General features: G+C 46.8%; 12 protein-coding genes and 1 non-coding gene across 13 annotated transcripts; 5 read left to right on the top strand and 8 right to left on the bottom strand.

Annotated features, from left to right (window-relative positions):
• Positions 1-182: 182 nt before the first annotated feature.
• On the bottom strand, positions 183-1709 carry PADG_04552 (uncharacterized protein; the record flags this gene model as incomplete). Its single annotated transcript, XM_010761741.1, has 4 exons — positions 183-680; positions 786-1073; positions 1165-1475; positions 1580-1709. The coding sequence occupies 4 exons, from the start codon at positions 1707-1709 to the stop codon at positions 183-185; spliced, it is 1227 nt and encodes a 408-aa protein (XP_010760043.1).
• A 1545-nt stretch (positions 1710-3254) lies between these two features.
• Positions 3255-5009, top strand: PADG_04551 (uncharacterized protein; the record flags this gene model as incomplete). The annotated part of the gene is made up of 3 exons (XM_010761740.1): positions 3255-3347; positions 3595-3758; positions 3833-5009. The coding sequence occupies 3 exons, from the start codon at positions 3255-3257 to the stop codon at positions 5007-5009; spliced, it is 1434 nt and encodes a 477-aa protein (XP_010760042.1).
• Positions 5010-5696: 687 nt separating this feature from the next.
• Positions 5697-6675, bottom strand: PADG_04550 (uncharacterized protein; the record flags this gene model as incomplete). The annotated part of the gene is made up of 3 exons (XM_010761993.1): positions 5697-6116; positions 6183-6424; positions 6492-6675. 3 exons carry the CDS (start codon positions 6673-6675, stop codon positions 5697-5699), a joined length of 846 nt encoding a protein of 281 aa, XP_010760295.1.
• A 1564-nt stretch (positions 6676-8239) lies between these two features.
• On the top strand, positions 8240-8631 carry PADG_04549 (uncharacterized protein; the record flags this gene model as incomplete). Its single annotated transcript, XM_010761739.1, has 2 exons — positions 8240-8302; positions 8413-8631. 2 exons carry the CDS (start codon positions 8240-8242, stop codon positions 8629-8631), a joined length of 282 nt encoding a protein of 93 aa, XP_010760041.1.
• Positions 8632-9614: 983 nt separating this feature from the next.
• On the bottom strand, positions 9615-10967 carry PADG_04548 (uncharacterized protein; the record flags this gene model as incomplete). Its single annotated transcript, XM_010761738.1, has 1 exon — positions 9615-10967. One exon carries the CDS (start codon positions 10965-10967, stop codon positions 9615-9617), a length of 1353 nt encoding a protein of 450 aa, XP_010760040.1.
• Positions 10968-11425: 458 nt separating this feature from the next.
• On the top strand, positions 11426-12341 carry PADG_04547 (protein GET1; the record flags this gene model as incomplete). Its single annotated transcript, XM_010761992.1, has 3 exons — positions 11426-11512; positions 11649-11835; positions 11992-12341. 3 exons carry the CDS (start codon positions 11426-11428, stop codon positions 12339-12341), a joined length of 624 nt encoding a protein of 207 aa, XP_010760294.1.
• A 1489-nt stretch (positions 12342-13830) lies between these two features.
• PADG_04546 (rRNA-binding ribosome biosynthesis protein NOP15) lies at positions 13831-15578 on the bottom strand (the record flags this gene model as incomplete). Its single annotated transcript, XM_010761991.1, has 3 exons — positions 13831-14653; positions 14730-15459; positions 15545-15578. 3 exons carry the CDS (start codon positions 15576-15578, stop codon positions 13831-13833), a joined length of 1587 nt encoding a protein of 528 aa, XP_010760293.1.
• A 244-nt stretch (positions 15579-15822) lies between these two features.
• PADG_04545 (uncharacterized protein) lies at positions 15823-16591 on the top strand (the record flags this gene model as incomplete). The annotated part of the gene is made up of 4 exons (XM_010761990.1): positions 15823-15927; positions 16004-16192; positions 16285-16417; positions 16491-16591. 4 exons carry the CDS (start codon positions 15823-15825, stop codon positions 16589-16591), a joined length of 528 nt encoding a protein of 175 aa, XP_010760292.1.
• Positions 16592-18031: 1440 nt separating this feature from the next.
• On the top strand, positions 18032-19172 carry PADG_04544 (uncharacterized protein; the record flags this gene model as incomplete). The annotated part of the gene is made up of 3 exons (XM_010761989.1): positions 18032-18391; positions 18458-19055; positions 19114-19172. 3 exons carry the CDS (start codon positions 18032-18034, stop codon positions 19170-19172), a joined length of 1017 nt encoding a protein of 338 aa, XP_010760291.1.
• A 2372-nt stretch (positions 19173-21544) lies between these two features.
• Positions 21545-21616, bottom strand: PADG_11781. The gene has a single exon. It is a non-coding gene; the product is annotated as a tRNA-Gly (tRNA).
• A 1002-nt stretch (positions 21617-22618) lies between these two features.
• PADG_04543 (uncharacterized protein) lies at positions 22619-24078 on the bottom strand (the record flags this gene model as incomplete). Its single annotated transcript, XM_010761737.1, has 2 exons — positions 22619-23501; positions 23585-24078. 2 exons carry the CDS (start codon positions 24076-24078, stop codon positions 22619-22621), a joined length of 1377 nt encoding a protein of 458 aa, XP_010760039.1.
• Positions 24079-24794: 716 nt separating this feature from the next.
• Positions 24795-24983, bottom strand: PADG_11780 (uncharacterized protein; the record flags this gene model as incomplete). Its single annotated transcript, XM_010762202.1, has 1 exon — positions 24795-24983. The coding sequence occupies one exon, from the start codon at positions 24981-24983 to the stop codon at positions 24795-24797; it is 189 nt and encodes a 62-aa protein (XP_010760504.1).
• Positions 24984-26970: 1987 nt separating this feature from the next.
• On the bottom strand, positions 26971-27444 carry PADG_11779 (uncharacterized protein; the record flags this gene model as incomplete). The annotated part of the gene is made up of 2 exons (XM_010762201.1): positions 26971-27056; positions 27321-27444. 2 exons carry the CDS (start codon positions 27442-27444, stop codon positions 26971-26973), a joined length of 210 nt encoding a protein of 69 aa, XP_010760503.1.
• Positions 27445-27679: the final 235 nt, after the last annotated feature.

Raw genomic sequence — 27679 nt, 5'->3', positions numbered from 1 at the left:
CAAACAACCCTTCCGGTCATTCAGGTCATCAACTTACCCTTCTCCTCCCCATCCGTATCCGAAGGAGAGGATGTACCTCTCTCCCATACAGACGCCGAACGTAGAGTTACCATTCACGCTGACAATACCATCGACAGCGGACCCCAATTCCCCACGACAACAGACCCACACGACCCCCAACGTCACCCACGAATCATCCTTTTCATCCCTCCATCCTCCTCCTCCTCCTCCTCCTCCCCATCACTCCTCGAATCCTCCGCTGACCCGCTCTTTAGCACCTTGATAGCCACGCGCAGAATCATAGTGAACCATATTATCGCGAGGATCTGGATGAACAGCAGCAAGGAGAGGAAGACCCATTTGATGCGGGGGCTCATGCAAATTGTGCCGCCGAGTCGGTGGAAAGGGTGGAGGAGGTGGGTCCAGTTGTCTATGGAGAGGGTTTGGTTGAGGGGTTTGGAGAGTGGACAAGGGGAGGGCGAGGGGGAATGGGGGGATAGCATCTTGGTTGTGCTGGCCGAATAGCACCCGTAGGGTATTGCGTCGGGGATGTTGAGGTAGATTGAGTACCAGAGTTTGTTGTAGATGATGTGTCGGGAGATAATCCATATGACGACGAAGACGATGAAAGCGACTGTGCAGGAGCGTTCGTAGCGGAGGTATTTTAGGATCTTTGCGAACTGTTTTTTTTTTTATTTTTTTTTTATAAGATGCATTGGTTAGCTTTTGGGAAGGTGGGGTGGGTTTGTATGGAGAAAAGTTTGCAGGAGAGAAGTTAATCTTACCGGTAGCACGTAATCTACAATATCCATGATGCACAGGACGACATTCGCGACATTGTAGAAACCATACACATAAGCGGAGCCCAAGAGGGCGATTGTGACGATGTGGTGGACTAGCATCTGATAGTAATCTTTCCTCCTCTCCTCAATGTTGATGACGAGGAGCTGTTGGAACCAGAACGACAGCTGCGTCAGGCAGTACCATTTGAAGGAGTAGGTGATTACCCTGGAAGGCCAATCGGTCCATAGTTCGCGGAAGTCATTCCAGTATTTTGAATTGTACCAGAGGCACTATACAATGGCAAAATTAGTCACGATTCAAAACATGCCAGAATGTGTAAACTTAAAACCAAGGGTGGAAGGGAAAAGAGAACAAACACACCATTCCATAAGTCCAAAAGCCTAAATAATAAACGAGAACCCAGCCTTGCTCCGCTAGCCTACGAGAGGCCTTTTGTTTCAATCCGCTACGTTGTGCAATGGGCTGGAAGAGCCATTCGATAGCAATGGCTCTGATGGCGGTGAAAGCTAGAATGGCGCTAGAGGAAAAATATATATCATCCCAACCCTGGACATAGGTACCCTTTTCCGGCTGGTAGTGGGGCAATTGCAAGAAAGGGGAGGTGTATGGTTTGAGGGAAGGATAGAGGTTGTGGAGGGCGAATATCATTGTGAGAATGGTGACACAGATGCCTATTTGACTTATTTAGTTTAGTCATTTCTATGAGCATTGAGGATAGGGTAGTGCGTGGAGCGTGGAGCGTGAAGCGTAGTGTGCTAGAGTAAGTAGAGCATACCTATCTGGTTCTGCAGCACCCATTGTCGAAAAGAGGTGTTTTTCTTGACCATCCGCCGGCCGTCGAGGGGAGAAACGCAGGCATTGACTTCGGACACAGAATTGGGCCTACTGGATAGTGTTTTGGCCATTGTGGAGGTACCTGGGTAGGTATGGGAAAAGTGGCCACCCCTGAAGGTCAACCGTCAAGCCACAGAGAAGGTCGAACGAGGGGCGGAACTCGGAATTGACTGAAGTTAAAGATTGTATAGTGCGGTTGAGAGAAAATAGTGGGCGGGGAGGGAAAATGTATGGACTGGAATTTGGGTCGTACGGGACCGCCGATATGGAAAGTGGTGGGGTGTAAAATATATCTATATTCGCCCGAGTGAGTGGAGGGCCCGAAAAAAATATATGTCTTGAGAAGCCCGGAACTGGCGGAACCGGGAGATGGAGATAGGTAGGTAGGTATATTTGCGATTGTGAGTGTGGGATAATATTTCGGTGAACCAGTGACGATATTCACCCAGATGACCAACCCGAGAGATCTGGTTGGACGGGGGAGCTACGGGCTATTTATCAAACAAAAGCTGGTGTTAGTGGGATACATGGATGGATAGAGATGGAGATGGGGCAGAGACACGAGGGAGTTTTACTTACAGAGACAGCTGGTCCAATTGATTGAGAGAAGAGGGAGAGGGAGAGGGAGAGGGGAGGGAGAGGGAGAGGGAGAGGGAGATGGGAGATGGGAGATGGGAGATGGGAGATGGGAGATGGGAGATGGGAGATAGCGCTAGGCAGAGACAGAGGCAGAGGGCAGAGGCAGAGAGGAGTGGAGAGTGGAGAGCGGAGAGTGGAGAGTGGAGAGTGGAGTGGAGGGGGAGAGGGGAGGGAGTCGGTGGCGAGTAGATATTTCGTTGAGGAGTTAAATTAGATAAGGAGTGGCGAACCGGGAAGAAAAAGAGATTCCAACGCCGTATGAAATGAGGAGAGATGGCCAGTATTGCTCTCATGATTGTTATTTGATTAGGATATTGACTCCAGTACTTTTACTTTGCTGGCTATCTTGGTTGTCCTTTATGGCGTGGCTATAGAGATGAAGCTCCATTTCTTCAAGTTCCCCTGTGCAAAAACTAAATAATCCGTTGCAAGGATGGCCGTGGACTGCGGTGACATGTACCCGATACTTGGGCACCAGACAACCCGGCGCGTAGACGCAAGTACCGAATACCCGATGCTCAACAAAGGAGCAACATCCCTCCCCTTCCTCTCATTCAATGATTGATCTATCTCTCTTGAGGGTTGTTGTGCTGAGTTGTTGGATCTTCGTTTCCGTCTCTAACATGTTTCTTCAAGTTTCCCTGACCCATCCCTCTTCCTTATTTCCTTTCATTCATGCGCATCCTGCAGAGATCCTGTTCATGTGAGAAATGCGTGTCGTATTTGACATTTTACTTTCCCCCGTTCTCAACACATCTGAAAATCATTTCGTTCCCTCAAACCCGTGGCTATCTATCTATCTATCTATCTTGTGATTCGCCTCGGTTCCTAATGGCGGCCTGTCACTGGTTCTGTTACCCATGAAGCTGTTCCTGGCCCGTGTCTGTTGGCTGGAACCTTGTATTCAGGCCTGAGTCTGCACCTTTGCCACACCTTAAATATTTTTATCCATTTTCCGCCGTTGGGAAGAACCCATCATGCCCCCACCCAGACTTCTGATGCCGTGGCTAAATACCGCATATTCGAGGGTTTTGCGTCAAAGACTCAGAGTCAACAGAAATCCACCCGTTGTCTGTAGAGCCAGGGCTGAAACAGCTGGAAGAGCCTTTTGGTATCTATGTTGTAAAAAAGAAAATTAAAATAATTCAAATCTCATATCTCTCTACTTGTCATTTTCATTTGCATTATTTTGATATTCCGCTTTATCTACTGACGTAAATCATGCGACCATGAATTAATTGATCATTTAGTTAAGTGTTGATTAGAGCGGCTTCATATGTGGAATTGGATATTCCTTGTTGATATTAATGTAAATAGCCTCCCTCCTCATTAACGAACATCCAACCTTCAACACCACATGTAACCCTCATCATCATCATCGCCATCTTCTTCAACAACACAAGCCTCTTCTCCTTCTCCTCCCCTCCTCTCCACCGTCATGAACTGGTCTCCGTCTCCATCAACATGAGTAACTACGATACGTACGTCCCATTCCCCCAAACCCGGGACAACAAACCACTCCGTCCCAAACACTAACCAGGAGAACCCCTCCCAGCTACAAAACCTTCCTCATCATCCTTTCCCCTATCCTCTTTCGCCAAGCGAAATCCCTCTATAACTACCTCCGCACCTCTCTCTCCCACCGCCCTCCACCCCACCCCGTTCCCCACACCGCCGCCCGCGCCCTAAACCTCCTCTTCCTCACAACCACGCTCTTCCTCCTCCTCTCCCTACCGACCTCATCAGGCCTCAACCCCTTCCCCCCAGCCGAAAACATCTTCACCCTCACCTCCTCCCGCCTCAACACCCCTACGGAAATCCTTTTTTCCCGCCTCGCCCGTCAACGCCCAAACAACACCCTCTCCCAAACAGACACTATTCTAAAGGCAAAATTCACCTCCCCGACCTCCCGAAAACTCTACCTCCGCTTCGGCCCCGAAACCCTCACCACCTGCCCCTTCTGCACCCCCGATAACGAATCAAGCTATCTCCTCTACTACCTACCCACAAATACCTTCCTCCCCCACCTCCTCCACCTCCTCATAACAGGCTTCATAACCTCCGAACCCCTCACGGGACCCTCTGCCTCCCGCTGGCGCGCCAAATTCACCCTATCCGGCCTCTCCCTCCTTCTCCTCGAAACCCTCCTCGTAACAATCTACAACCCCGCCTCCTCCACAAACCCCGCAAACACCAACCCACAAATCGTCCCACCAAGCTTCCACACCCGCCTCACAACCGCCCGCTACCTCTCCTTCACCCTCACCAACGCCCTGTACGCCCTAATCATCTACCTCTCCTCCACACACCGGTTCTTCTACATCCCGCCCACCCCGTCCGAAATCGCAGAGAAACTCGTGGCGAATGTCTCCGCGACGCTAGCGGGGACGACGGCCAAGATGCATGCGCTGAGCGTGGTGCGGAACGCGACGGTGCGGGATAGGGCGTTGAAGGGGAGGGATGATGCGTATTGGACGGCTGTGGTGGAGATGGAACGGGTGGATAATGATGAGGGTGAGGGTGAGGGTGAGGGTGAGGGTGAGGGTGGGGGTCGGGGTGTAAGTATTTGGGAGGAGGAGGAGGTTGTTAGGGCTATGACGAAAGTTATGCAGGGGAGGGGGGGTGGAGGGGCTGGTGAAGGGAAGGAAGGGGCGGTGGATATTGCCCGGTTGGGTATGGAGGCGAGTGCGTATGTTGAGGGGATTACGGAGGGGTTGGAGATGGAGGGATGATTGGGATGAGGGGAGTGGGAGTGGGAGTGGGAGTGGGAATTAGGACAATCCATCTTTTTATGTTATTTTATGTTGTTCTATGGTTCTTTTTGAATTTCTATGTATTTCTTGTCGGTTCAGGTAGGGATTGAATTTTTTTTTTTCTTTCTTTTTTTCTTTTTGCTCGCTGATTTCGGAGGTAGAGAAAAGGGATAGGTAGGTGTACGAAAAGAGAATTCAACACAATTGAATGTTACTTTCCTCTAGGTATTTGGGTTTTGCCGGTTCTATTTTCGCTATGGGGAAAGGAACGAGGGGATGCACTTTTTTCTTTTTACCTTTGACACGAGGAAAGCAAAGGGATAGACCGGTCAAAGAAAGAATGAAAAGAAATCATTAACCATAAACGACCTCGTATGGAGTACAGATTGGTTGGAGGGAGGACGGGAAAGGGGGAAAAGATGTTAAAAGAAACCCCATTATATGCAAGCATCGACAGCGTAACTCCAGCTCCCCCCGGGTAGTAGGGAAACAACAAGACGCCCAAACTCGCACGCAAACTAGCAGATTTATCCGACAGATTAAACTACAGCAGTTACACTCTCAGCTCAAGAACAAAGGAAAAAGCAAAGAGATTTATGCTCAATAGACTGGCAGGTAACCCGTTTTTCTCCCTCTTCTCAAAAACATACAAAGGGAAAAACTCGGTTATATCCTCTCCCGCTCCCAACCTGACTGGTGCGCTGGATGGTATGCTAAATTCGGTGGTCCTATCATTTCCGGGCTCTTCATCTCCGGACTCCCGGCTTCCCACTTAGCGAACTGTTCGCTCTCGCTGTTTCCTTTTGATGCATTTGTGTTCACCGGGAATCGCGCAGGTCTGTCAGCCCGCAGGGAAGAGGAGCGCGTGGTGTTTGATGTGAGAGAATGGTTAGACTCAGATTTCGTGCGGTGGATGGGCAGAACGGAATCATTGTGGCCCATTATGAAGGATCTGAGGCCCCTGTTGCTCTTTTTGTTATCGTAGTCGTCGCTGTTTCTGTTGGTTATGGCGTCGAGGTCGATAGCGCCGTGGGTTCGGATGTGTCGGGCTGTGACGCCTTGTTTTTTGACGCGGTAGATGAAGTTCTGTGGTTTTTGTTAGTTTTCCCTAAAAAGATATAAGATGTAATTTGAAATGCTTTTTTTTTTTACCGTGATAATGTTAATGAATCCGAAGACTATGATGACAATGCCGGAGGCAATGACGATTCGCCAGAAGGCGATACCCAGGGTTTCTGAGGCCAAGTCTTCTCTGTTTAGACAACCTAGAGTCATTATGCCGAGGAGAACCATTGTGACTCCGAGAGCGAGGAAGCCTGATTCCGAACCGAAAACAGGCCAGTGACTGACAAAGTACACGGGGAATAAGTTTACTTCGGTGAGAATGAGGAAGACTATCCTTATCGTCAGGCTATGACATAAGGGAATGAATTTAGCCAGGGGGAAGAAACTACGACTTACTGCTGATAAAAATGGATATCACATTTGTCATCGCATCGAAAACGAAAAAGTTGCTGACGAGGGATGTCTTGACCAGCATGACCGTACAGGCAGCGATGACAGATAGGAGACAGATTATGTTTAAGACACGAATGGCGTTCAGAATGATATATCCTGGGCCAGCCAGGGATCGCTTAAACGCCATTTTTTTTTTTTTTTGGCTGATTGCCGGTGGACGAAAAAGACGACTGCTCGATTTGATCGGCTTGGGTTTGAAGGCTCCCGAGCCTTTTAAAAGGAATGCTAGCAATGTGCAAGAGTAGATTCGACGATACCAGCGGGATTCGCAAAGCAGGTCCGAAGCAGGATATTGAGCGGTTGCGTTGGAGCAAGGAGGGATTAAGCAGAAGATTAGAAGAAAGCAGCAGAGTCAGAGACGTCAAGCATTGAAATGATGGAAATAAGCAGCAGCAGGAGCCCTTTTCCTGGCTTTGAGAAGGCTATTGAAGATGAATAATAGTAATAATTCAGAGAATTGAAGCAGAGGTGTTAGTAGAGTAGCAGAGAATTGAACATAATTAAAAGCCGTTGTTGCCTTCGAAGGCATCATCCAGTCAAACTTAGCACATAAGTTCGAGACAGGACAGTTAATAGAATATAGAATGGAAATGAATCAAAGAAGGAGTGAGAAGATGAAGAAGAGTGAAGAAAAGAAAGAAAACCAGATCAATGGGCGCTGAGCGGAACACAGCAAAGAAAAGCCGAAAAAAATATACATAAAAAAGGGACGAAGAAGAAGCTTCATGAAGGTTTCTGTTTCATGAAACATGAGTAACGGTGAATACCGAGCAACAGTAGCCATCGACGTCTCTTCCCGCTAGTGACTAGATTCCACACAATAGAGACCAGTCACTGGCCGACCCACGCTGTGTTGATCATGATTTAGTACACCCCGTTCTGTCATATTTGAAGACCCAGATATTGGGGTGGAGGATCCTTTTAGTGACCTCATTGGCGCCAACTTATTTTAAGGCACCCATTCACCTAGAAGGGCGGGGGAGAGTAGGAGAACAAGAGTGTCATGTTTCATGAGATCCATCCGCAAGCCCAGAATATTGGGCAGCATGAATTGGAGCTTGCAAAAGCCTTGCCCGCTAGCACCACGACATCCTCAGGCGACATGGGAGGGAGTGGACAGCAGCGACAGTTACCGATGAAGCGAGTTTGCAGTGATGAGGTTGGATGAAACAAATGTTGAAGGAATGTTGTGGAGCAGAGCCGCTTGATTGGTCAGCAGCAGACTTGCGGGGCTTTTACCCGCCAGGGGAGTGGTCACGTGGGAGCGGCCAGCGCCAAGAGAGCTTGAGAAGATGAGGCACTGGGCAACAGAGTGAGCAAACTTGATAGAATGAGAATCATGGGGGATTTATTTTAGCATAGATGAAAGCGCCAGCCAGTAACTAAACATAGAAGCAACCTGATTCGGCTTCTTCCAGTATCTACCTGTTGTTAATTCGAGCTTGGTACTTGGAAGCCTCTTTGTCCATAGATTTGGATTCAAATGTTCATTGTACCTGAAACTTATCCATAAGCTAACTAACTAGTTAGATGGCTTAGTCATGGCTTAGTCATGTATCCATGCCGACTGGCTCATTTCTTGTTGCGAGTACCGTCCAATAGGTAAACCACTAACTCTTAATTTTCTCTGCTGTCTGCAGTGGTTGTATTTTATCTGAATAGTGCATTTCACCCGTCCTGCTACCGGCATCATGGCCCGTGGAAACCAGCGTGAGAAGGCCCGCGAGAAGACCCAGAAGGAAGCAGCTCAACAGGTAAATGACCCACTGATCCCTCGCGCTGTCGATTGTCTATCCATGAAGCATCCTATTACAAAGCATCCAGCTAACATGTGTCTGTTTTTTTTTTTTTTTCCCCGCAACAGAAAAAGAAAAATACCCAGTCTGGCACCGAGTTTGCTCGGACAAAGGAGGCCCAGGCAGCCATTATGCGCCAGAAGCAAGAAGCTGGTATGTCTCCTTCGATTCCAACATGCTTGCTGAAACATGCAATATATCAGATTGATCCTATCTCGAACCATGTGTTATATCCTGATTATCATTATAATCTACCACTGTTTGTACCTCTCTCAATCCTCTATTAGTTTTCCTGGATGGTCTTCCCTTCGTCTTCATTCATGAGACATAATTTTCTTTTTGTCGATGATTGTTAATACAAGATTAAAGTCGAAGAAACTAACCTTCCCGATAAAATAGCAAACGCCAAAAAAGCCGCTGAGGCAGCCAAGAAGAAGTAAATCTACACAGCTCCCTAAAACTCGTCTCAAAATCCAATATAGATTGCGAATGGGTGAGGTGGAACACTTCAAAACAACCTGCTTATCCGGGATTGATTTGTTTCTTGAGCACGGTCAATAATGATATATATAATTGCTCCACCACAAATGTTTTCTACCCTGAGATCAGACAAGGCCGGTTGATAACAGGATGCAATCTACTGAATATGGGAAGAAGTGCTGGCGGGCGGGAGGCTGAAAGTGCAGATAAACAGAATCATTTCCTGCTGAGCTAAAGGCAGAAGGTTGTGTAGTTTCTTTGGCTTTGGAAAGGATCATGAGGGATATTGTTCTTTATCACTGTTGTTTTAATTTTGACATGAACTTATGAAACTTAGGTTAGATTTTGTGTCTCCTTTTATTTTCAAATTTAGCGAAGGCGAGGTCTATTTCAGCTACAAGAATAATATGAAAACATCTTCCCAGTTATCCGGTTTTCTTTGCTGTCGAGTCTTTCAATTGATGGGCATGTCTGCCAGTGATCTCAGTTTTCTTTTGAAAGATTATCACCCCTTTAAGAAATTGCTGAACCACTATCCTAATTTGTTTTGTGCATCTGCTTCTGGTTCCAGCGATATTCTATACGTTGTTGACGATTTTAATTCCCTCCCGCAGTTTGCAAACCATCCCGGCTTCCCTTTTCCTATTTTACACCCAATAACATGTCGATAATTCCCAATCAAATACTATTCATATGCCCTTTCCTTCCATAAACGTGATGCCCAGGTTTTAATTGATTTCTAAACTCCACCCGTTATCTATAACGGCTGTAGTTGTAGTAACATTCCAATTCAGGCCGCCTTTATTCTACCAACCCACCTCTTCCACCGCTTATCGGAAGTCGAGGAAACAGACATGGCAACAGCTACCCCATCTATGTCAACAGGCCCACCTCCTACACTCGAAGACCGTTGCTCTGAACCTCGACTCGGAGACCCACCTCCCATAACCCAATCCACATCGATCCCAAAACTGCCCGCAGCAAGGTCAACAAAGATCCACAATCCCTCCCCGTCCCATCGAACATCCATACCAAGACGCGCAGTTTTCTCCACGACTACCTCCCTTAATATTCTCACATCATCGTCATCGTCATCACCCACAGCCTCAAGCAACCAAAGCAAAAAGCTCCACGCAGAAATATCCCGCCGATGCGAATATGTCATGCACCATGAATGCACCGACTCAACAGCCATCCGCGCCAAATGACATAACAGTATTGGTTGTTGAATGGTTGCTCCAGCAGGCCACCGCGCAAGCCCGAGCGCATCAGCAAACAGGCCCAGAAATTCGCGCAGGTAGCTAAAGGCGTAGTAATTCTTCGGATGGTGGGTGCCCGCTTGCAGCACGACGGAGATTTCGTAGTTTAGGATTTGATTTACTGCTGCAGCAACATCGATGCTGGGAGGGAACTCCAGCTTCGCAACGCCACCGTCAGCGTCATAATGCGGTAGATGGTGCGAGCCTGCGAAGACGGAGATGGGGTTATCAGGGCAGATATTGAAGAGTTGTGTAATGGTCCATTTCCGGTGGTACCATAGTACGGGGGATTTAGTGTGGCGGTGTAGTGGGGAGCGGAGGATTGTGGTGGTAAATGAGATTTCGGTGTGAAGGACGGAGAGGTACTGGTTTATGGAGGGGTTAGAGGTGGAGTTGGGGGTGCATTGCGATTGTGCTTCTTTCAAGGCGCAGAGTCTGCGCTTGCGCCAGTTGCAGGCTGTTAAGTGTTCCGAGTCGACGAGGAGGAGGATTTCGGTTTGGAGGAGGAGTGTTTGGGAAGAGAAGTCATCGTTCAAGGAGGGATTGGGGTTAGCGCTGGGGGGGGGTTGAAAGGGATTGCCCTGTTGTATTGGCGTCTCCGGCGCATTGCATCCTTGGCTGCTGTTAGGTTTAGAGAGATGAGACTGCGACTGCGACTGTTCTGTAGTTTCCTTGAGCCGTGGCTGCTGTGGGGGAAGAGAGAAAAATATTTGCCGGGCCTTTATGAAACATTGCACGAGGGCTTTCTTGCTGATTCCGATCTCCGCACCCTCGTGGAGTAAGTCGCCGAAGCCCTCAGGAAGGAAATGGATGTCATATATCTGGTTATTTCTGGCCGCTAGAAACTTGGTTAGTGTCCCGTGGTAGTCTTCAGGCGAGCCCATCTGAATATTAGTGGATATATCTTCATGAACTGCTGTTCAAAGAGTTGGATGCGGAGGTGAAGGTGCGGGGAGCTATGAGAATCAAAGGCAGAAAAATAAAGACAAGCAGTACAAACAGTGCAAATATTCCTCTCTCCCCAACCGCATTCATTAACTAACTATAGTTAGTTAATATGTTCAGCAAAAACAACAACTGGCCAACTCTTGAGGAAAACGTCACAACTCTTCCCTGCATACCTAGCAGATATATATCTTACGTACTACATCCCTTTGTGGGAGAATACACTCCATTGTAACTATGAATGCCTGATCCAGAAAACTTTGCAAAAACACACCATACCCCTATCCTGCCTTTACGCCAATGCTAAATCCCGAACATACTGTTCCTCTATGCAACACAGTCGAGGCCTCCACACTGAATCACTCCCTTAACGAACGACATGATGCATGAAACCAAAATGCCCTCTCTACTCATCAGCGTTCTATTCCTTCATATTGCCATTTACATTATCAATACTATTGCAGCTTCTACAATTGATAGCCTGGTATGAGACTCCTCAGCCCGCCGATACCTTGACTCTAGGGTGCCCCACTCCTCCCAATCTGTCCGGAAGGGGATGGTAATACATGAAATCTACATCTGCTCTGTAATAACCACAAGTATAACGTTCATCTTTACAGCTATGGCTCATCTACATGAAACTGCCAACCAGCGCATCCTGCATCGCCAGAGAACAGCACCAGATGAAACTGGAAGTAGTGCAACTGAAGCGCGAAATGAACGCAACAAGCTCACAGGACGAGTTTGCAAAATGGGCCAAATTACGACGACGCCATGATAAGGCGTTAGAGGAGTATGAAGTTAAAAGTATGTTCTTGTTTTATGGAGATCGTATCCCACTCGAATCCTTACGTCGGGAGACCCGCGTGCTTGTTGAAATGGAGAGGAAAATTAGTTGCTGGATGCTGTTAAATCATTCATCCACCAAACACGGCAATGCTAATCTGTGAAACAACGAAACAGACAAACAATTCAGCCGATTCAAATCTTTCTTCGACGTCGCTGTCAAAGCCCTCCGCTGGGCAGGGACCTCCGGGTTAATAGTCTTCCTTCAGTTCTGGTTCTCCAAGACGCCGATTTTCACATTACCTCCCAGCTGGATTCCATGGCAGGTCGAGTGGGTATTGTCATTTCCCCGCGCACCGATGGGAACTGTGAGTATACAAGTCTGGGGTGGTGCCTGTGCTGTGGTGGTTGCTTTGATAGGCGAGGCGATCGGGGCTACAGTGAGATATTTATATGCGTCTAAGGACTCAATGGAAGCGATAAAGGTTGGCGCTGGTGCGGTAGAGAAAGAAAAGAAAAGACAATGAGCGGGATGACTATGACAAATACGATGGCTTTGAGTTTTGCCATGTGCCAAGTAAATACAAGATATTCATGTCTGATATCACTGTGAAACTAGTAGTATTCATTGTTTAGAAATTATATATATATATATATATATTGAAGCAAGCAAAATCAAAATGTACATTATTAATTATTCCTCCATATATATGTCCATCAGATATATTTTTAAATCATTTGAGTCTTCAAAAGCTCTTTGAGCCTCAGTGCTTGACTCTATGATACGCATCATCACTTGAACCTCAACAAAGAAAAGAACCCACACCCACCCTCACTCTCCCACACAAAACAAGCAAAGTAATAAATAAACAATGAGACAAGTCTGGCCCATCCGACAAGGCTTCTGCGATGAGATCCCCCCCAGAAAGGAGAATAAACGCAGAACCTCACCACCGCTTTCCATAAGCTACAGACCTTTGGCATTAAAAGGGGGTAAAAGAAGTGAACTCCTCGCCTCAAGAATAAGCCCCATCGAGTTACTCAAAAATCATACACACACCCTGTTAAAGGCGTATATACAAAAAAAGAGCAATCGCATGACTATCCAACCACGACGAATAGCAACCAATCCCCGCCAGCAAAAACTGGCCCATCCAATCCAGCCACCATTGTTACCTCAGCAGAAATCGAAACTTCTGCAAAGTCGGGATGGAAAGGGGAGGTCTTCCTCCTTAAAGAAAAGAGAAGAAGAAGAGAAAGGCATTAAGCCGCAATGAAATATGCTTCTATGGCGGCGCGTTTCCGCATTGCCTGGCTTTTTGGTAACAAAAAGAACCCCGTGGGTGAAAAGCCCGAGGGCGCAGGGTGTCCGGGGACTTTCTCCCAAAGCTAGAGGGTGTGGTTTGAAGAAGGCCCTGAGAAAGGCTTTCTTCTGTGCGTAAGCTTTGAATGCGATTCTTTGAGCGAGGAGTTGAAGAAGAGGAGAACAAAAAAGAAAAAGACGAGGAAGGAAGAGGCTCAAATATTTCAGATTATAACTTTTGTGGTTGGATGGGGGCTAGAGCGTATGCAGTTAGGCTGTGTATCACGTGATAATGTCTTGGCAGGAGAAGGCATTTCGGTGGAAGGTTTCTCAGATCAAGGGAGTTAGTTAATAATTAAGCGGTGCGGAAAATGGTGTGGAGACTTCAATAAGCCAAACAAGATCGGTCTTCTCAATTGCTGCATTTAAAGCTATGTCCTGATGTAGGGTGAAAAGTCCGGTTCAGCTCACTATCTCAATTTTGCTTGAATATCCCCAACGGCTGTAGGGAAAATGCGAAACAAGAGTTAGTTAGGGCTTGAACCGGAGAAAAGAGCGGGAAAACGGTAAGGTATTCTTATCCTCAAAATTCACGTCCAAGAACATCGAATATATTAAAGGTAAAAAATGAAGAAAAAGGAAAAGAACACGCCCGTCATCCATATAAACAAGGGTCAAGCGTCAACAAGAAAATCGGCCACAACTACTCCAACCTATGCATTGCTCTTCTTCCCCTTAGACTTCTCTTCCTTCTTCTCCGACTTCCCCGCTGCTGCAAGACTAGCCTTGATCTTCTTTTCCTTTCCCAACTTCTCGGGGGTATCTACCTTGACCTTCTTATCCTTCGATGAAGCTTTACCATCCTTCTTCTGCTCCATATCCTTCGTCTTCTTCCCCTCCTTTACAGGGGTATCCTTCTTCTCCGCCTTCTTCTTCCTGTCCTTCTTTGCTTTAATTGGCGCAGGCTTCACCTCTTCTACAACTCCAGATACCAGCTCAGCCTTCTCCGCCTCCTTCTGAGAAGCCTCAATAGCAGCCGGCTCTTCAGCGCCCTCTACCTCCCCCCGCCCCTTCCCCTCAACATCACGAACAACAACAACCTCCTCAACACCCTTCAACACCGGCATCTCAAACTCATACCCAAGTTCCTTCATCTTTTCAACCCTAGCCACCCTCCTAGCCTCCTCCTGCTTAATCTTCCTCGCCCACTGCTCCCTCGTCTTTCCTGCATCCAACCTACGCCTCTCGATAGCGTTCCATGGCGTCTTCTTGAACCGTCTATTCGCCCCCTTCCACAGCTGCGGATGCACATTTTCCTGCGGCACGAACTTGCATTTTAAAATATGTCCAAACATGAGATAGTTGTCCATTGTATCGGCGACAATTTGCGCGACGGAGGATGACGCGAACTCGATGAAGGCGAAATGCTTAGAGCGGCCTGTGGTGCGGTTGCGGGATAGGCGGAGGCGGGTGATGGGCCCAAATTGGGAGAAGTAGGCGCGCATTTCGTGCTCGTAGAAACCGTGCGGAACTCGGCTGTAGTTCATAGATTATTAGAAGGGGAAAAAATTAGAATCTTTTCCACCCTTTGGAAATGAATGAGCGAACTTACCCAACGTAGATAGTACCTGGTTCCTGCGTTTCTGTGCCTGTTTTCTTCATCTTGCGCAGTCTCCGCTTCAGCTGCTTCGCATCCGGGATGGCTGGGATCTTCTTTCCAGGAGCAAATCCTTCGTCACCAGATACATCTTCATCACCGCTGCTATCAAATCCTTGGATCAACGCAGCCGTCTGGTCATCATCATATTCTTTTTCCGCTGCGCTTCCCTCATTCTCATCCTCTGCAATTTGCGTGTGTATTTCCTTGGAAGGCTTTATGTCAACTTTACTCTTTTTGCTCACTTTTGAAGTGCTCAAAATTTCCTCCTCAGTGTCCACATTTGTCGCTGCCTTTTTAGTGGAAGATGCGGAAGCAGTTTGAGTCTCAGCTCCCTTCTTTGACTTCTTCTTGCTAGGTTTTTCAAGGTCTTTATTGATGGGATTTGTTGCGACAGGAGAAGACATGACTGGCTTTTTCTTGCTTTCCTCGAGATCACCTTCTTCTTCTTCACTCATAAAGTCCGCCGCTCGTTTCCGCGGCCGGATCTGTCTTGCGGGTGCACTGGTAACTTTCACCGGAACAGCCTTGGGAGAATCGCCATTGGTAGCCTCTGCGGATTTGGACTTCTTCAAGATTGGCTTTGGTACATTCTCATTCTCATGAGTTTTAGCCAGTTTAGACACTGACTTTTTCGACTTTTTCGAGGGCGGGTCCGCGGGTGTTGGGGCAGAGGTAACCGCAGCTACGGAAACAAGATGTCAGTGAGAGGGGGGAAAAAAATAACAAGGAACAATAGAATAGGAGCAGACAGCAACTAGGAAACTAACCCTTGCGCTTCTTGTCCTTCTTCTCTACGGCCATTGTGTCAAATGTTAGGGGAATTCGGTCGATTGAGACCCCAAGAGCTGTGTTAGTGGTTGGGTGGGATACTTTTGAAATATAATTTTTGTTTTTTTTTCCAATTTTACTTGGTTATTTAATGCCAAGACATACACACCAAACTCAACACAGTTAGTGTGGATTAGCTTTTGCATAGAATAGCTCCAGGAGAAAACACCAATATCAAACATTCAAGAACCATATCATAACCAGACGCAACAGTACAATGGGCAAACGAAAACGGCCCAAGAGGAAGCTGCTGACTCAGGAAGAAATATGGGACGATTCTGCCCTGATCCAATCATGGGACGACGCAGTGGAGGAATACAATGTATGTACCTTCACAAGGTAGACATCCCTTAATGCACGTGATGTGATGCGTTCTGACACTCTCGGTTTCAACCAAGCTCTACCACAGCATCCAAGCCAGGGGTGAGAATGTAGACGATGTTCTAAGAGAGGAAGAAGCCAGGGCCCGAGCTGCTGAAGTCGAAGACGGGCAGCAGGCTGTTGGCGAGTCCCAGCCACATGTTGACACTGATGCTGAGCCTAAGCCTGACCAGGGGGTTAATGGCGGAGAGATGGAGATGCCGCCGGTATGTTCACTCCATCATTCTATATTTTTGGTTGTTTGAATTGTGTCTCTTTGGCATGGAATGTCAGATGCTAACTTCTCAATATGGCCCAGGCTTATCTTCATGGAAAACAGGATGAGATGGAGGCTCCCAGCACCCAGGCACAACCAGAAGTTAACCATACCGCCAGTGGATGGTTTGCCAATATGCCCCAGCTGGTGGCTCAGGGAGGAGGTGACGCAGCTGGTAAGTTGCTACTTCAACGTTACAAAGCGTGGCTGTGCACTCGATCTAATTTGGAATTAACTGACTTGATTAGGTGCGGACGAGGGATTGAAAAATCTTATGATGGCATGGTACTATGCGGGTTATTACACGGGCCTCTACGAGGGACAACAACGGTCAAATCAGCGCTCATGATTTATAAAATCCCCCCCCCCACTCCTCAATGCCTTCCACTTTTGATTATTATTACGTCTGCATCTGTGCAGGACGTTCGTTGAAGTGTCAAAGCTAAAGGGGTGCCTATCATATTGTGATTAACCCCGTTTTGGAGGTGTTCCATGCATTCTTGAGACAGGAACAGTTCCAAATCCAGGGCGACCGGGACTCCGTAAATGGAAATCTATCTATCATTTCCCCTTGGGCTATTACCTGATGCGGAAGAATGGGGAATGTCGGGTCAGATTCCAAGACAAATCAGGAGTAGTGAGTAAATTTGACGTCCAAGAGTGGATTGGGTAGTCGTGGACAAAGACTCGGGGGCGGGCAACTGTCATCAAAGTCTGGGAAGCTGATAGCAAGGGCATGGAAGCGATGGATGACGCTGATGGGGTACTTGGATCACCCAATCCCTTCAACTAAGTGCAATGACCAGCTGTTCATAGATCTATCCGGAAATGAACAGGACATGTTCTATTCAAATTGCTTTGATGTTGAGAGGGAGTGTAGACTTTACGCAGCTAAATATTATCACAGAATCACACCCAAGATTAATTACAGCTTCTCTTTTACACCTCTTTTCCTCCGTCTGTGGATGGGAGTCAGATATTCTCTTTTCGTTGTTCGGACGTACATTTCAGCTGTTGAAGCTCTGTCCTTGCTTCGATTAGTTAGTGGAACGCACACCACACATCATCTAGCAAAATCCACACCCCCAACCCTTTAATTAATCTACCAAGAGCCCATCATGAAATTATCAGCATCGTCTAAATCCGCCATTGATTCCATACTATTTGCCATACCGACCCCTCCGGGTCCTTGCATGGGCGACTACTTAGCTGCACCCCGAAACGTGAAGGCTCTAGCATAGCACTAGTTATATGAGACACCAGCCGATACATCTCCAACTTCACCATTGTCAGACCTCACCACATCCGCTTCAGTCCATGCGCCAACAGCATGAGATGGGAGCATGGACAGCCCAAAAGAGTGTCTGGGCGGTTTGACATCGGGATCTATTGGGAAAACCCTTGACGCTCAAATCTCACCTCTCATTCATGCGGGAATTTAAACTATGACTTCTGCCCCTCCTGGAACCTCTGATACTTCTAATTCCTTTCTCCTCTCATTCAAGAATCAAGCGTCTTCATATTTGTCTGTCCTGTTTCTCTAATTATCTTCTATTTTTTGTTCCTTCTTTTTTTTCCCATTCCTCCAGGGAGCTCAAAAATTCCATTCATTCACTCGGCTTTTCAATTTCCATTCCACCTTCACGAGCAGGACCTCGTCCGATCATTTATAACCCAATATATCTTACGCTTTATTTATTTTTAACCAGACTTGACATCTTAATAACTCTGCTTTGGTTCTTGGTTTCCTTGACGGAGTATACAGGAAAAGGACAATAAATCTTAAACAATGGCACGATTACTCGCTTTAACTTCATTCGTAGCAGCAGCTGCTGCAACCAATCACGCTGGAGAATCACCAGGTCTTCCGTTTGTTCTGGGGTACGGAAGCCACAAGGGTGTGGGTGCCGATATTAATATCGGCCACGGAGGCAAAGATAAAGGCTTCGGAGGCCATAATGACGGTTTTCTCAACGGTGGCCAGCATGGAAATATCATTGGTGGTGAAGGAAAGGGCGAGTATAAAATTGGTGGTAATGGGCACAAAGGCCAATCCGTCAATGTGATTATCATCACAACCAATGTTGGAGGGGGCGCAAAGCAAGATGTTTGGAACGAGGCTCCAATGCAAAGAGGAAAAGAGCATTTTGTGCGTAATTACTAAGACCCCCTCTTGAATGCCAACATGTCACTTACCCCATTGTCTCCAATACAGATTACGGTTGGCGGCGAAGCTGGTCTTATATTCGAGCCAGATACCATAAACGCTGCCGTCGGGGACATGGTCATCTTTAATTTCATGTCTCAAAACCACACTGTAACGCAGTCCACCTTCGCCGAGCCATGTTCCAGAATGGCTGCTGGTATCGACTCGGGATTCATGCCAAATCCCAATAATTCCGTGAACCCTGCACCAACTATGGAATTCCAGGTTACGACGCAAGAGCCGGTGTGGATGTTTTGTTCCCAAGGAAAGCACTGCGAGCAAGGGATGGTATTTAGCATCAACCCTACAGCTGAAAAGTCGCATGCCCAGTTCAAAGAACTCGCCATGGCCGGCGAAGGTGGCGGCGTCAGCGTCAGTGCTGGTGTTGGTGCTAGTGCTGTCCCTCCTTCCCTCCCCGCGGAAACTGGCATCGCCTCTTCACCCATTGTTTCTATCTCTGAATCCATATCTGCTTCTATCCCACTGGCTACACTCGCCACTGGAAATGGGCAGATGGGATCTGGAGATGCTTGCTCTTGCTCATGTCTTTGTGGCATGGCATCGTGGCCTGAGGGAGTCGGCCTTGAAGCCCAGGGAGGTATACCTGGTATGTTTCAATCTATCAAAACGGAATGATACAACTCTAACTAATAAACCCCACGCAGGTACTATCCCTGTGGAACGTACTGCGGCCAAGCGGTCTCCTAGAGCCCCCTATTACTAGCCTTCTGAACAGATTTGTCAGATCGCTCTAGCTCCCTAATGATATATGCAAATGAGAGCGAAAAGAAGAGGGGAAAAGATGACCCTGACGCCTCCCCTTTTGTGCATCTTACCGACATGAGTTTTGAGGGAACAAGTGTCAGACAGAGCATTATGATGGGGAAGAGGGGTGAAATTTCCCTATGGAAAGGGTAGCAACTTCTCTTCTTCGACTCGATCTGTTTCTAATTCTAATGAGCTAGGAATGCTCTAATTTTCTGCCCTCGTTTTGCTTCGTCACTGAGGAGAGTTTCGAGGCGAGAAAAGAAAAAAAAAAATCTTTCGACCCCTTCTCCTCATCCCCATCCTGCAGTTCGCAATTCTTGTAATAGAAAATCCTACGGGTGGCAATTCCCCAAATTTTTCTTACATCCTTCGAAGGTTTCATATTTGCCCTTTCTTTCCTATTACCACGCATACGTATATATATATGCATGCGTATATATATATATATGTGTGTGTGTGTGTGTGTGTGTGTGTGTGTGTGTGTGTGTATTTTCTGTTATCGTTCATCATTTATCGCTCGTGTCATTATTTGTATATTTTCTATCCTGCTCTTGCTAGTTTTCCAATCTCACGATGATGTATTTAATTTATGTTATATACAAAAAACGCGGCCTAGGTCCTCGTCACTCATAAGATATCATACTCTTTATACATACATCCTTGTACAATATCCAGAGAGGTACACTGAAATTGGTCTCTTTCCCCCTTTTCCCACATGGAAGACAGTCAGAGAATCAAGTTGTATCCCTGTACACGTACATCTATCTGCCTCCCGGAGGCTGAGTTCTTCACCCAGTTGCCGCTACAATTGCTAAATATCTGACACCTGTAATAATTGATAATGACCCCTCCAAGTGAAAGAAGTTGAAGACAGGAATGCCATATGAATATTTAATGATGACACTGTAAATTTCAGGATCATTTATAATATATCAAAAGAACCCTGAAGGCTGCTCAACGAAACACTATGTATTGAATATCTTGCTCTAGGAATGTCTTTGGTGGTGGTGCAGCTAGGAGGGTTAAATTATCTCCACGAATGCCACTGATACAGGTATTTCTTGTAAATGAATGGTATCAAAGGACTGTCAGTGAAAGGCAGATAATCAATTTTTTGCTCTCAATAAAGTTATATTGTCAACATCGCAAACAACTGCTCAGTATATAACCAAGTAAGAATGTATCTAACTCCATTTGACACGTCATGCTCCACTGAAAACTCTGAAAAAGAAATAAGGCGACGCAAGACAAGAGAGAAAAGCAAAAAGATAAGAAGCAATTGCTTGCTTCTACCTTTTGCAGGATTTTTTGTTGTTGGCATGACTTTTGACCTCGAGACATCATTGTGAAAGGACGGACGAGACTTCGATGATGCCGTGTTATCCTAGACCCTGCTGGGGGGGGCGGCGACCATAGCAAGGTATCTTGTGAAATATATTCAAGGAGCTACTCCCAAGCCTCAGCGAGAGGAACGGGTTATTCGTCATTTGAGGGCTAAAAAGCGATGTTAGTTGTTCGCTTTGACCAGGCAGTTAAAGCTGACATTTCCCATCGGTTCCACTGCAAACATCCGAACTTGTCCTTGATATGTGGTTCAAAAGAAGCCAGGAAAATGCAGTGGATCAATATTCATGGCCATTACCGATCAAACTCCGACTTCATCTCATTGAAATACTGAATGAAAACCAAGATATCAATTGCATAGATCCCAACCCTTTGATTCGTCCCTGTAACCTGTCCTGCTGCCTCCATATATCCGTCTATGCAGTAAGAATCAACAGAAAAGGGTAACAAAGAAAAGGAAACGAATCAAGAGAAATGAAAACTATATATATGCCCAGAAAGCGAATCCATCAGTCGACATGTCACCCGCAACAAAAAGCATTTTGACACCCAAACAACAGCTGGGATTAGAACAGGCACGTTATGGAAAAAAATTAATTGCTCTCGGTCTCCTATCTAAATTTGTAGATGTAATTGGAGGCCACCGAAAAGATCGTAATAGCTACCACAACAAGGGCATGATAGAGACCTGGAATATGTATGGAGAAGAAAAGGGAAAAAAGAAAAACGAGTGAGAAGCGAGAAAATTTCGAGACAGGTTCCAACATGAGGATTAGATAATCAGGGAGGTTTTTCTGTAGTTAGTTACCACGTGATTTTACCCTCGAGAGATTCAGAATTTCAAGGGATTATTTAAATATATATATGCTCAGATTGAAAAGAAAAAGTTCACGATAAGAAAGATGCAAAAGATAAGAGGGTTGGATCAGTAACTAATGAGTATGGAAAAAAAAAAAAAAGAGAAAACATAAAAGAAATTCACTTTGCACCAGCCGTGAATCGAACACGGACCTCTTGCTTGGAAGGCAAGAATCCTAACCATTGGACCACTGGAGCAGCTTAGTTACAGTAGAGCTTCAATAACAGTCTCTTAAGAAGAAAAAAAATGGGAATATACATCCGACCCTGAATTCTACATTAAGTAGATATTCCACAAATTTCACTTTTTTTTATAAAAAAAAAGGCTATAGATGAGTGAGTTTAGCCAAACCTAACTAAGCATTTGATCGCTCGTGGGGGCAAGTTTGTTCGATTGCAAAGGTGATATGTAAATCACGTGACTTAATGGTCCCACATTTCTACTGTTCCCACTTGAACTGCAAGATACATTGGTCTATGGATAACAAGAGCTTGACAGCATCGTTTGACGGTAGCTTGGATCAATCTCCTTCCAGCTTCCGGCACATGTGATATATCCATTCTGTCAGGGTAGCATACTTGTTAGTTACAAGAAGGTAATAACAGATTGTCAGAATCGTGGGATGCTTCATCATTCTTCATGGAGCAATACAAAGTGTCGGTCGGTTCGGCAAGTTAATTAAGGACCACCCGACAACCGCCAGCCGAAGTCCCGAGGCCGGCCAATTCTGTGGTGGAGACATTGGGGGTGGCATGTGTGGCAGTTATTTACGCATAGCCGGGTAACCAGGGGTATATTGAAATCCTGATTAAAAAAATATTAAAAAAATTAAAAAAAGGGGGTAGACTGAATGAGGGTGAGATAACGGAGGTTTGTGCACTTTAGAGTGCGTGGCATAATCTCATTTCATTCAAGTCGTCTAGCTAGATGAACCATGATTGGAACAAGCATGTCAGATGGCGACAAACGAACGGACAAAATAAAAGGGGGGAATGGGCTATATACAGAATGAAGGTGAGGGAAATCAAAACAGCAAAACAGAGGGCGTATTAGGGTTAATCCGTGGAAGATGGCACGATCCTCCAGCAGATAGGGAACACGTCGTTAGAATGCAGATGCCAGCCAGTAGACGAACTTAGCATGGCAACCAGATTATATATACAAATAATATATAAAAGGTCAAAAAAAAAACTTATCCCCTAAAATCTCGAAAGAACCTTATCCTGCGTATCCGAGAGCGCCCACTCACTCGAATTCTCCTTGCTCATAACCTTCCTCGCCTGCTCAACTGTGAAACCCTTCGCAACAACTGCAGGGTTATAGCCCAGCCCATTAATCTTCCCGACAACCTCATCCGACACCGGAGCAGCCACCTTACCATCCGCCCGCTTATAAACAGTAACAACGACCGCACCCCCCAACCCCAAATTATGCTGCAACGCCGCATCTGTCCCCTTCACAAGCCTATTATTCGCCCACCCGCGCAAATGCCACACGAGCTCCGCGCACTGCGCAATCCCCGTCGCGCCAAGCGGGTGGCCCTTCGAAATCAGACCCCCGGATGGATTAACAACCATCTTCCCGCCGTACGTGATATCACCCCTGCGGACCATCTCATGCGCCTTGCCGGGCTCTGAGAGCTCCAGCGCGTCAATCGTCGTCATCTCGTTGGCCGAGAAGCAGTCGTGTAGCTCGCAGACTTTGATGGATTTCACGTCCACGCCTGCTTCGGCGAGGGCGGTGCGGGCGGCGTACCGGGCCATGTCGAAGCCCATCAGGCTGATGGAGCTGGTGTCGTAGACGGAGGGGGCGTCTGTGGCTATTGTCTGGCCTGCGATGAGGACTGCTTGGTCCTTGAGGTGTGGGCGGGCGTCGAGGAAGGATTGGGAGACGATGACGGCTGCGGCGCCGCCGTCGGAGGTGGGGCAGCATTGGAGTTTTGTGAGGGGGTAGTGGATCATGGGGGAGTTGGAGATTTGCTCGAGGGTGTATTCGTCTTGGAACTGGGAGTAGGGGTTTCGCTTGGAGTGCTCATGGTTGATGCGGCCGATTTCGGCGAAGTCGGTGGGTTTGGCGCCGTATCTGGGTTGTTTATTTATCATATTAGTATATAATGGGATATCCCTTCTGGGGGGCGTGCACTGGGGGGTTTATTATATCCTCACTTCTCCATGTACTCAACGCCAGCATTTCCAAACATCTGCGCCGCACCAGGGGCATTAGTGACCCCACGAGTCTTCGCCATCATCTCCCCAAAAAGACCCGTCGGATTCGCGCGGTCATTGAAGTTTGCCGACAAACTGCCCGGATTCATCTTCTCAAAGCCAACGACAAGAACACAGTCCGCAGCGCCATGAGAGACCATCGTGCGTGCCATTGCCAGACCCGTGGAGCCCGTCGAGCAGTTATTGTTGACGTTATAGATGGGGATGCGGGTGAGGCCGAACTGGTAGAACACACGCTGGCCGCAGGTGGAGTCGCCGTAGCAGTAGCAAGCGATGCCCTGCTCGACGTCGTCATAGGAGATTTGGGCGTCCAGCATGGCCTTGACACCGGCTTCGAAACCCAGCTCGGTGTAGTCGACTTTGCCGCGGGGTTTGACGAATTTCGTCATGCCTACGCCTAGGACGTAGGCAGGGGAGGCTTGCTTTTTGGCCATTTTGAATGTATGTGTAGTTCTTTATCTCTCTCTATATATATATATATCAACAAATTGTCTCCTGGAAAGGAGATATTTCAGTTTTCCAGGGGGGAAGCTTTTTGGGATGTTACAAGGGGGGTTGAAGTTAAAATCTATAAGGTAGAGAGAGGCATATACTTGCAGGGTTTGGTAGATGAAAAGGAGAGGAGGAAAGAAATGAAAACCCTCGAGAATGATATAGTTTATTTTTATACGAAATAAGCGGAGTCCAAGAAAGCCGCGGGTAGTTATTTCGATTGCTCAGCTGTTGGGAGCCCCGAGCATCCTCGGTGCCTCGGAGGTTGGAGATGGGTCGCCAGAAACAGTTTAGCTGGTTGAGGCTGGTTAAAACCTCCGCTTCCAGCTATTATTCTATGCGCTGCGGAGTAGGTATGTTAGAATTGTTCAAAGAACAGAGAGAGAGACAAGGGGGATGACGATACGGGATCAAACCAAAACAGAGAAAATCTCTAACTATCAGGTCTAGAAGGTTTCTTGAATAAATAAAAATATAGTTAACGTAATGTATCGGCTTCCCGTGACCCCCAAACAAACTTGGCAAATTGAGGAATTAAGCAACCATCAACTAGAATTTCTCATGTTAAATATATAGATTAGGTCTTCTGTCAGGTTCTAGCAGGATGACCAACTATATTACACTTGCTGCAGCATGGTAGAGCTCGCTTTCTAGGTAGCTAGTTTGAATTCTCTACCCTCTCCTGTATGATTTGATCAATTGCTTGAGCTCTAGCTATTTCTTCCTCAGCTGTTCGAGCTTCATTCTGAGCTAGAAATGTATGAGCTTGCTCCTTCTTGCACTTTTTCTTCTCAACTGCAGCTCTCAGCTTCTTGTTTTCCTTTGCTAAGATAGCAGCACTGTGCATGGCCAGCTGGCATCTCTTAGCCGGTTGAGTTGACTTCCTCCATAACAGTCACCCATTCTCGATTTCCTGGCTGTAAAAAGCACTGGCCTGCCATGTTCCTCAGACTCAGTCACCACCTTCTTAAGTTCCTTATGACATGTAATGAGTCTTTGAATCCATTTTCCCACCACAGAACAGGTAGAGAGTAGTAAATCTGCCATATTTCATACGTTTTCAATTCGAGGAGGCTGACCTCTCTCATCCATGGATATTATCCATTGGACTAGAGATTCTTCTTCTGTAGAGGTCAGCTTTCTATTAGAAAGTTGAGCTTTTGAACGTGTTTTGACTCCCTTGAATTGATCGTGTAGGTTGAGAACGGAGCATCGTACGTTTTGGCAGCAGTCATAATATGTGAAATTTGACCTGTTTTATAGGCCTCAATGGCTAAGAGAAGCCTTCCTTCCTGATTAGAAGCCTGATCTTTTGATTTTGTGGGCATATTCAATGATTTGGTGAATATGTATGGATTTGGATGGAGGAGAGTTATGGAAAGTGATCCATCACGTTAACTAACTTAGTTAACAGTTAACTAGTATGAGAAAGAGATGAATAATCAAGAGGGGGATTGTAGGCTAGTGAGGCCTGGCTTTCCTTGCTCTGCGCGGGCGACAAACTTTGCAGAAATGACAGTGCGTGGATAGAGAGAGCTGTTGGAGAGAGTGGATCGATCACTGGTTATTCGCCGATGAGAAGCCGCTGTCAACCACTGTTCCACGCATAACTAACTATACTGAGCGCTAAGAAATGCAGTGTTGTTCATGTCGACTGTCCCCTAAGTGCATTTTCTTATAAATCCAGCAACTTACAAGCCGAAATATACCCTGGATGATGAACTCTATAGGCAGAGGCTAAACTAATACTGTTAGCCAATAGCTGAATTAGCTGAGCTGCTATTCAACCTTTCATCTCATTGACACAGCAACAGCGGCAGGAAACTGTATAACGTTATTGAAAGGTTTCCGAGTTGAGTAACTAAATAAACAACTGGCATTAAATTAAGAAATATACCAATGTGCCAGTCTCACAGAGTACCCCCATAGGCAGGCCATGTGAGCAATTCTTGACAAAGAATGAAAGCATTATTTAATGCGGAACAGTTCACATTCCCTGCATCCCGTATTCTGCGGTGGGGATTTGGTTGGCAAGGGGTTTTTTGTCGCAGTCTTGACCATTACATGCTTGTGCTCACTAACTAACTAGCCCGTAGTCTGCTGCTTCAATTCAAGCCTACTCCAACCGTAGACTAACTGATTCGGTAGCATTGACAAATGGCATGTAAGGTAAACAGGGCGGGGTTTTCAAGGCCTGTCTGTGTAGGTACGCGGGCAGTCGAAACGGACGGACGGTCTCTCCCAGTGTCCCAAACTCTATCCTTCCCACGCTGCTTGCTGGGATCCTGGCAGGTATTGTTGGGATTTGTTATATATCTGTATACAACCCTTGAAGCGAATTTCTTTGGCGGGGCTTTCTCCAGGGCTTCTGCTTGGACCGGGGCCCCTCCAGCTCACATGCCAGGCTGCCCAAAGCGGGAAAGGTCTGATGTTTTCCCAAGGGCTGCTTGCGATTAAGATTCCTTGGCATCAACCAACTTAACACATCCACAATCCACAATCCACAAACCCATTCCATCCCACTGCCAACATCCTTCCGGCATTCTTCGCCTTCTTCCCTATATACTTCTTCCCTATACGGTCCTTGTTCTTGCTCTCTCCCCCAGCAGGGAATCACCTGAATCACCTGAATTGGACGGTACAGAGATCCATGGATACTCCCCAGAGACATCTTACATGGTTGTCTCGGGCGATTCCATCCATTCCGTAACTAGTCCATAGCTCTTAGTTATATGTGGTCCCGCCGCTTTCCCTCCCCGCTGCCAAACCTCCGTATCACTTCTCTTCCTCCTGCTCTCCTCCTCCTCCTTCTCCTCTTCCTCCTGCTCCTCCGCCTACTCCGCCGGTGCCTCCGCGGCCTCCAACACCTCCACCTTCTCCTTCTCCTTCTCCTCCTCCTCCTCCTCCCCCTCTTTCTCCACTACAATCTGCTGCCTCTACCTCTACCTACTCAACCGTATGTCTGTCCCCTCTGTATATAACCCCATTCTCTACCTGTAGGATTGGACACTTCGTGAGATTCATATTCATTGACTGAATTGCCCTCCGTAGATCTGCTCGTTTTCCGATTATCCATGGTATCGGATATTATATACCTTTCTCAAATATCCCTATATACAGTATCCTTCATAACCTCACCATTCTTATACATGCCCCAGGTATATATCTATATATCCGGATATACCAGAGACACCCCCGTACTCAAGCTCCAGACCGTTTGCTCCCTTTCCCGCACCCCCTGATTGAGTTCTCCCCTCTGTTTCCACCTCAATCGAAGCCGGAAACTGGTCATCCACACTCTCCTCCATGGACAGTTGTGGGACGCTAAGAGGTCTGCTCACTCCTTGCTTGAGAGACCACTTTGCGTTCCATCGGATTCCTTAGTCCATGGCATATCCCGTCAAATGAAGTGAAATGAAAGGGAAATGATACCGTGCTTTCTTCTTCTTCTTCTTCTTCTTCTTCTTCTTCTTCTTCTTCTTCTTCCTCTTCTTCTTCCTCTAATAGTTGTGCTTGCGCGTGTTACCACATATTTTATACGGA

This window comes from Paracoccidioides brasiliensis (assembly GCF_000150735.1).
Source record: "Paracoccidioides brasiliensis Pb18 unplaced genomic scaffold supercont2.5, whole genome shotgun sequence".
NCBI lineage: Eukaryota > Fungi > Ascomycota > Eurotiomycetes > Onygenales > Ajellomycetaceae > Paracoccidioides > Paracoccidioides brasiliensis.
This window is presented reverse-complemented; position numbering and strand designations above follow the sequence as displayed.